The following is a 9,086-nucleotide window of genomic DNA, read 5'->3' as shown; positions in this document are numbered from 1 at the left end:
TTTCGTGAATTATAGAGGTCTCTGTCAGTAATATTGCTTTTCGTAAAGTCCAGGATTGGATAGAGTTATGGAAAGCTCAAGGAAAGATCTCTTTTGCTCTACCGCAGTCAAAGACTTTGCGGTAAGGCAGCTATGGGTATGTAAAAGCTCGACGTCCTGCACGTCAGGACTCTCGGCAACATTCAGTAGGATTCTTGCAAAGGCACTCATCAAAAGGAGGAAAGCGCAAGACAGGACTTCCTTTGCCATACTGCCAATAAATTTTGATACGGGAGAGGAAGCTGGTTGGAGAGTTTCTTCCTCTTCCCAGGATAATTTTGCAAGCTTGCCGAATTGAACATCGTCGTTCTACCTGTCGTAAGCCGTCTCTTAACAGGATTCTTGCCCCTTCCTCGTTTGAGACGGGAATCGAAAATAAAATGCTCGACTTCCTGGATTACGTTTTGTCAATTCAGTGAATTTCCCCCATTGACAATATACTATCGTTTTGTCAAGTAAGTGGGTATCCCCTCATTGACAAATTATCTCTTTGTCCCGTAAATGGGTTAGTTTCTCATTGACAAACTTCTCATTAACTTTATATTGCGTAAGCGGATAAGCTCTTATTGACAAGATTCGGAAGAGCTCTCATTCATCATTCGCAGACTCGTACAAGAAATAGACTTGTAGACTACGTCAATGAACGCTTATGTCCAATAACATAAGAAGCTTGAGCTGTCCGCTTCAATTCTCTTGAGTTTTGTTTATGAAACTTGCCTGTCAGATATGTATGTAGCTGTATTTCCGAATTCAGCTATAGTATATATGTCTGCCAGGTAAGTATGAAAAAACTTTATTGCAATATAATATCATATTTTGCCTTGCGTTATTTTACTACTGGTTGGTTCAAGTCATATACGCTTGCTGTAGTTACCTCTTCGGATGGCAACCGAGAGGTCTATTGTCTATTAATTTAAGGACATTTAATCGTTACTCCCTGCAGCCTTCCAGGAGTTTCCGATTTATCTTTTACCGTTGTATGGTAGTGTTATGACGACACAAACGCATCTATATATTTAGCGTTTTCTGTTTCGCTTAAATATACCAGCTTGAGAGTCTCTTTATGCTAAAAATTACGGACCTATTTCTTCGTAGAATAGGGTAGCTGGCAACCCAGGCATAAGTTAAGAGACGACGATCGTAAGCTGCTGCTGTCACTGTCCTCTCCGCCAGTCCAAACGAGGCAGTACCAGCTCGTTCGGTGTCATGCGCGGTAGGTTACGTCTCTCTCTCCTGCGGGATTGACTGACTAACCGTATCTCTGTGCTGGCAGTTACGTCTCTCTCTCTCCTGCGGGATTGACTGACTGACTGTATCTCTGCCCTACAATCACGGACTTTAGCCTAAGATTGAGGGGATTTCTTACATGAATGAATAAACATTGCATTCGTTTTGCCTTACTATGTTCTCAGAGATATCTCTTACTCCTTTCGGTGCTCGTTACCGCACGGTATAGGACTACGAGTCTACCGCAGCATTTCACTATTATATGCTCTCCTGCTTAGGCAAAGCGCAGCCTTTTTAGGGAAGTAAACATACTGTGTGAGGGAATGGATGAGCTTGCTGGGGACCATTTCCTTCCTAAAGAAGTTTGTTTCCCTGAATAGACTGCAATTCAGACCTCTACAGTTTTTTCCTACCGGGAAACTGAAATTTTATTAAAGATCTAGGAATGATTCTGAACATCTCTCGGTGCGTTAAGTATCACTTGAGGTGATAGGAAGAAGGTGCCGGACATCTGGAGAGGGTTTCAGATGTCCTGGATCATAATCTGAAAGAAGTGGAAGCAATTCTGTCGTCCCTCCAGTCCTGGAAACGAGTTTGGAACCAGTGGTCCATATCAACTCTGATCTTCCACAGCTCTCTCATATCTTAGGAAGTATCTTCTCTCGGTCCCTGTTCGGGTTTACGAGAAAGAGCCTATTATAACAACAGGCGTAGAATGTAACGATCCTCTAGAGGTTCGTTACAGGATTGCAAAAGTCCGTACGAATCGTCTCGATCGCGGCAGCAACTACTGACTTCCGAGTGGAATCTTTCTTTAGAAGTATGTTGAGAGTTATGGAGACTTTAGGGACGTCCTTTCATACATCTCTTCGCTATAATATTGAACAGGGATGGATGTTTAGTCTCTTTTCCCCTTTTTCAAACGCTTAGGAAATGTAATAAGATGATTTATACCATCACAGGGAGCGACAATGACGCTAATCGCCCCATGTTGGCTTTCAAGATCCTAGATTCACAGAGGTCATGTCCTTCCAAGGACCTTTTCCGAGAGAGTCGGTCTACTTTAACACGAAAGGTACCTATAACCTCTCCGCTCTGAGTCTGACTACGTTCAGACTATCGAGATGTTGACAGCATAAGATTGCCGTCTTCCCTTTCCGTTTGAAGAATGGGATAAGCTGGCAGTCACAACTATTAAAGAAATACGCAAATATGTTTGTTGACGGCCTTTGTTTTGGGCTCAGAGATTTGCTTCTGTCAAACAACAAAGCCCTTCACGATCTTTGAGTTCTGTGGAATCTCAAACTCGCTCACCATCTACTTTTTGTCTCACCTGTTTTCTCGGAGTCAGACACTCGTGCGAGATCAGGAGACACATAGTAGCCCTGAGTTTCTTGTTGACGAAGTCGGTTGCGTTTACACACCCCCGATGATCGTTTAACATGAGACCAGGTTGGACTGTCAGGCAATCGCCTTTTTGCTCCTCGCTCCTTTCTCCTGGCACCAGAAGCTCGAGTCAGGAGTGGCTCAGGAGTTGATTCGCTAACGACGTTGGGTTGCGTTCATACCCCAAGGTTTGCTTAGCTTGAATCGCCCAGGCAGTCCAGACACTCATCCTTCAGCGAAGAATAGTGCCTTATGGTCTTCAGGGTACAGCCTTGCTGTCCTTGATGCGTCTGACTGGTCAACTGGTCGGTCACCTGACTTTAGTACAGACTGACTGACTGTGCATGTCCAGATCGAAGCTTTCAATATGGAACTTAGACATAGTCTGAAGTTCTTGATGTCAAAGCATTCGAACATCTCCTACCTGTTAACTTCTTGCACGTGATCAGGAAGGCCTTTTTCTAACCACCCTAGATACGACAAAGAGGGTTAGTGAGGTTTTCAGCCATCGTCAGAAGTTTTGGCATTAGAGAACACAAGGCGGTGCGTTCTCTAAGCCTTCCGTTGTGGCCTAAGAATGGAAACCCATCTTGTTCTTGGGCCAGGAGCTTGGAATCAAGGATGGCACAAGTTATTGGGCAGGAGCGAGAGAGAGTCCTGTGCCCTGTCAGGTCTCTCAAGTTTTATCTACATAAAACTCAAGAAAGTCGAAGTCGTACGGACAATCTGCAGTGTTCCGAAAAGACCAGACTTGCCCATATCGAAGAACACCCTAGCTTTATTGTTAAGGAGTTTTTCTTTCAAAAAAGCTCCTTCATTGTGTTGGCACAAAGATTTGAAATCTTTTGATTTGAATGCTCACGAGGTGAGGGCGCGGCCTCGGAAGCATTTCAACAGAGCATGGCACTCAGCAACATCCTGAGTACCATGTTTTAGCGAAGCAACTCTGTGTTCAATTCACACTCCCTGCGAGATGTGAAGATGGCATATGAGATCTGCTGCTCGCTAGGGCCATACGTGTCTGCAGACACAATCTTGGGGGGCAAGTAGTACCACTCATCCTATCCTGTAGAAAAGGGTTAGGAAGAGCTCTTAATTTAGTAGTTGAGTCGCCGACAACGGTGACTTCTTAACTCTTAAGCCTTAGTTAACACACCTTAACTTTGGCTAGGTTGGTCAGGTGGTGATATATATATATATATATATTTATTTTACTTCTTAGCCCTCATGGTATGGTCAATATGGTCTAGTCACGTCGTGGTCTCGCCCCTGTTGACAGATCATCTGGAGTGCACCAGCTATATAGGTCTCTACCTCGCTGGCAACTCTAGTAGCACAAGCAGACTTACGTGGCAATAACCACGAAGCCAGCAATGCTAACAGGTGGAACCAAGATGTAAATCATCTGCATGCATTTGTTTCCCAAAATCCTTCTATTCTGTCCCTTCCCACCTCCAACGGTGGGATTCAGCTATATATATATCTGACAGGTAAGTTTCATGAACAAAATGATATTGTTATGATACAATAAAGTTTGTTCATACTTACCTGGCAGATATATATAATTAAGTACCCACCCACCTCCCCTCAGGGGACAGTGGAAATAAAAATTATGAATAGAAAATGGGAATGGTTCCTGATACCCGCCTCCCAGCGGCGGGAATGGGTACTAACCACCTGGCCGACCACTGTGTGTGCCGGAAGTTTTTGAATTTCTGTCGGACTTCAGAAAATACAGCTATATATATCTGCCAGGTAAGTATGAACAAACTTTATTGTATCATAACAATATCATTTTTACTTGGGGGGGTGGGGTGGGGCCAGCATTTGGAGTCCAGGAAGGCCAACAGCACCTGTTGATGTATGTTGTCAGATAATGACTGACACAGCCTAGCTAGAATAGAGATCTTGAGTTTCTCACATGAAAAACATAGCAATCTAGTGTATGTCATCCTGCCCAGTAATTGTTTTCTCAGTGTTTATGGACGGCAAATCTATCTCCTGTGTTTAGCCTCATACATGTAATCATGCAAATTTACCAGTAAAAAATGAATTACAGCACTTTGAAATTTACTTGTGTAATGAAGGGCCAATATTAAAACTAATTTGTCATGCTTCTGATGCTTTGTTGTATTAGACTTGCATTAAAGGTAATGGTCATTTTTCAGGTGCTCCATGTCTTAGTTTTGACATCGTAAAAGATGGCCTAGGAGATGGACGAACATTGGACACACCTATGACTTGCTATTTTATTGCTGGTACTCAGACTAGTGCAGCTCACGTTAACAACCTAATTCTTATGAAGGTTAGTACTTGTATATATTAAGTGTTTGAATTTATCCTGTAGTGGACAGGGAATTTATCAGTGTGCAGCACCCCAGACTGGGTAAACTTTGAGGTTGGTAAAATAAAAAATAAAAAAATTCATCAATGGAAAGAGGAAGATATGCAAATGCACATGACGTAAGAAAAACCATTTCTAAAAAATTTACTTCTGATAACCCGTTGTGGGGCCTCTTTTACAAGACAATCATGAAGTTATACGTGATTTTTGTAATAAACGAATTTATTATATTTTGTAAAATTACAATTACAGATCACACAATATAAAAACAGATAAATGAAATTAGTAACAAATTTTGAGCATATTTGTTGTAAATATTCATATTGCAATACACTCCCTGAACACCTGAATTAGCCCTGGTCACTGACCAGCCCGAACTATATCCCCACATATTTACCCACTAAGTGGGTAATTTTAACTGTCAGTGTTACCAACGCTGCAGGTAAAATCTAGTCAAATGAGTTACCTGTGTTACCGTTGGCTGGCTTTTTTCCTCAATTGTTTCTTATTCGCCATGCTGTGCGGATCAGTCCCACATCAGGTGAACTTTTGGTCATTTAGCCGGACCCCACTCAAAGAATTTTCGTTTTTAAATATCTAACTTCCCTGGTAGTTACATATATATAGCTTTATCCCGCCGATTTGTCGCGCGCACGGCAGAAATTCAAAATTCGCGGCTATCGCCGATAGACGGTCAGGTGATCATACCTGTGCTCCCTCTATCCAGGTACTTGGAACCATTCCCATTTGCCCTCAGAAATTCCCTGCCATCGTTCGAGCAACACATTGGAAATTCGCTCTACTTTGTTTGGGTTTGCTTTAACTACAAATTGGTGAAGTACCCATTGCTTGGTTTTTCGCTGATATTGGATTTTCCTTTTCTTTTTCACATGGATAAGATAGACTGTTGCTTTTCAACTTGGACTATTTAACTTGTTTTTCTAAATTTTCAAGATGGCTGACTCTGTTGTTAGAATGTGTGTGAAAGGGTGCAAGACACGGCTTCCAAAAGCCGCTCTTGATCCCCACACAGTATGTAAGAATTGCAGAGGGCATGTCTGTACATTTGATAGCAGATGTAATAAGTGTGAAAGGTTGTCGGAGAGGGAGTGGAGAGGATATGATCGTTATGTGAGGAGATTGGAGAAGGACAGAATTAGGAGAGCTAGATCTTCGAGTGTTCTGTCAACTAGGTCTTCTGATAGTCAAGTCCTTTCTAACTTGTCTAACACTAATATTTATGATACTAACTCTAAGGTAGTAGTACCAGATCCACCTGCGGAGTCGGAGGTAAGTGAGCCAACTATGAAAGATATCTTGGCTGCTATTTCTGCCTTGGGTGTGAAAGTGCTATCCCTTACTTCGGATAAGGAAGTGATGTGGGGGGCAGTGCGTGGTTTGCAGCGCAAGTTCAGGGACAGTGCTAGTGCAGTGGAAGGTGCGTCCGTTCGTGTCTGTCATGCTCCTAGCCCTAGACCTCTTCCATGCTCCCCAACCCCTGGGAGAAGGAACGTCGACAGGCTAAGGGAGGTGAGAGATGTTGAACAGCAAGCAGACGTCCCCTCGAGTGATCCTGTTGACGCATCCCAGGACACTCCCCCTCGCCGCAGGAAAGGCGAGATGAGGAAGTGTTCGTCATCCTCGGACGACGCAAGACCCAGACGCGGTTGGCGACAACCTCAAGAATCGAGACCTCTCAAGAGACGCAGGTACCCCTTTACGTTCCAGCAACCCTCTTGTAGCAATTGGAGCTCTCCAGAGAGATTCCTGTCGGAGGAGGACGACGCGTCCGCGCCTAAACAGAGTTGTAGGACGCATAACTCTTCGGAGGAAGAAGACGTGCACATTACGTCAGTTCACACTTCTCCCCCTCCCCCGGATTGGGAGCAGTCGCAAGGGGCGTCACCACCTTTTCTCCAGAAGACCCCAGCTAGAGTCTCCGAAGCTGTAGACGTACATGCAGTGCCATCTCCAGTTGTTCCCCAGCAGCAAGAGGCACCGCAAGCAGCGTGCTTGTCAGAGCTTCAGCAGTCCATTACGTCACTGTTTGACGTTTACAAGTCGCAAGGGCTAGAGAGGAAGCACGCAAGAAGGAACCTAAGGACGTCAACAGACCCAGGAAAAGGATAAGACCGGAGTTAAGACAGAGAGACGCGGACTCGCTGCAAGTTGCAGCGCTCATAGACGCTCCCTCGCAGCAAGCTGGACGCGTGACGGGAAGTGACAAGGATCGTGACGCTCCCTCGCAGCATGCTGGACGCATGCATGACGCACGCAAGCAAGACGATGCGCGTGATTCCCCCACTCGTTCGACATCGGAAATCGCCAATCCTTTGGAAGAGATATCAGAGGAGGAGACGCAAGAAACTCTTCATGCGGCGGATCTGAAAAGATTACTTGCGGTATTGGCGGACTTATATCCGAATGATTTTCAGCAGGCTGTACCTCGTAGCCCGCCCTCACAGTTTATGAAGGGTAGACCCCAGAAATCTTCCTCCTTCAAGAATGAGGTCTCCTCTGCCTTAGCCCAAAAGGCAACGCAGGACTTTATATCGAAATCCCCGATAATTGTTTTTACAATAATCGGGAACCTCGCCGAATGCTCGAATTCCTGGAATTTCTAGCGTTTGTAAGAAGAACTGCTACTGAAGTAAGGATACCTCTCAGTATACGACCAACCCTGGAATACAGAAGAACGAACGTGAACATCCAGTTTGACTTGAACTTTCATCTTCGGGTTTTCTGTTTTCACTATTGAAGCTTTCCTTAGGGGAAAACTTCTCCTTCACTCTCTTGAATAGAGAAGGAAGTGTGTAGTGTGTAGATTTCCAATCCTTATTCTCATTCCTCTAAGGGAAAAGAATTTAGGATGGAATTCGTTGTACAGAAACCTACAAATACACAACGTATATTACCCTCGAGACATGATTCTGTTAAGCAGTTGAATTGTCCGGGGGTTAGTCGCATACCGTAGTTAATTCTACGGTTTGTGACCGAGACGGCTAGTATCCTAATGGAACTGCAACTCAGGACTGTCTGCATCTTCCCAGGAGTTACCAGTTTCAATTTTTAAAATACTTATGGTATGGTCACGACACCACCACCTCAGTTTTTTGTATTTACCGAAATCAGTTTTCCTTTAAATATAATTGCTCGAGCAAAATAGATCCCTTTTTAACGCTCGATTATTCTAGCCAAACGCATTCCTTCGAAGAATGGATTACCTGGCAACTCAGGATAGCGAGTGAGCAAGAACCACTGAGTAGGGGACTGTAGGAAGACAACCTAGTACCAGCTGGCTCTCCGAGATGCACGGTCGGATTATGTCTCTCTCCCCTACAAGGATTGACTAACGAACCTTTTCTTTGTCCAACAATATCGGACTTACGTCTCTGATTAACGGGGATTCTCGCATACATGAATGACATCTTCTGCATCCCCTTGAATATTGCGAGAATTTTCAACAGAGATATATATTCTGGACTCTTTCATCTTTATGTTTACCGCACGGTAACAGAAGTCTTTACTAGTCTCATGCTGCATCACATTGCGATAATGCAGAATATTTTCCTCAGACATCGGAGTTTGTCTTCAAAATATCTCTTATTCGGAGAGGTGCAATTGTTCATTGTTCACCCCGAATTGACAGATATATACGGAAGACATTGCCTGCTCCTCGACCTGCCAGCTCTACTTCTAAATGATCAACCCATGAGAAGTAGTACTTCCCTATGTTTTTTATTACTGGAAACCGCCCCGCTTTCATTACAACTACAACCCCTCACCTTACAGCAATGAAATAGCTGTTAGCGTTTTCAGTCCTTTATAAGCACAGGTTCAGAACCTTGAGAATCCTTCTTTCGATTCGGCTGTGAAGACGTAGTTTGCATTCACTTTCCACCTTCGTCTTCAATGGAATATAAGGTTGTTTTCGTTTTTAGCTGAGATTCAACTACTATGAGAATGTCTTGCCCATAAGAACCTCGGTCTCTAGAGGGCAATTGACTTTCGCCTATTGGGCACATGCCTTAAGAGAATCATCGCCTCGTTAAGAGACTCACCACCTTGCCGTCCAGCTTCAGTGACAAAC

At 44.0% G+C, this 9,086-nt stretch overlaps 1 protein-coding gene across 1 annotated transcript in view; it reads left to right on the top strand.

The window, feature by feature from the left end:
• The first annotated feature begins 4,800 nt into the window (after window positions 1–4,800).
• Window positions 4,801–9,086, top strand: part of LOC135204227 (glutamate-rich WD repeat-containing protein 1-like) — a 32,576-nt gene continuing 28,290 nt past the window's right edge. Inside the window, exon 1 of the mRNA XM_064234333.1 lies at window positions 4,801–4,957. Within this exon, the coding sequence (XP_064090403.1) occupies window positions 4,889–4,957 (69 nt within the window). The 5' untranslated portion in view covers window positions 4,801–4,888. The remainder of the gene's footprint in view (window positions 4,958–9,086) is intronic.

The sequence above is a fragment of the Macrobrachium nipponense genome, chromosome 44 (genome assembly GCF_015104395.2).
Source record: "Macrobrachium nipponense isolate FS-2020 chromosome 44, ASM1510439v2, whole genome shotgun sequence".
Lineage (NCBI taxonomy): Eukaryota > Metazoa > Arthropoda > Malacostraca > Decapoda > Palaemonidae > Macrobrachium > Macrobrachium nipponense.
This window is presented reverse-complemented; position numbering and strand designations above follow the sequence as displayed.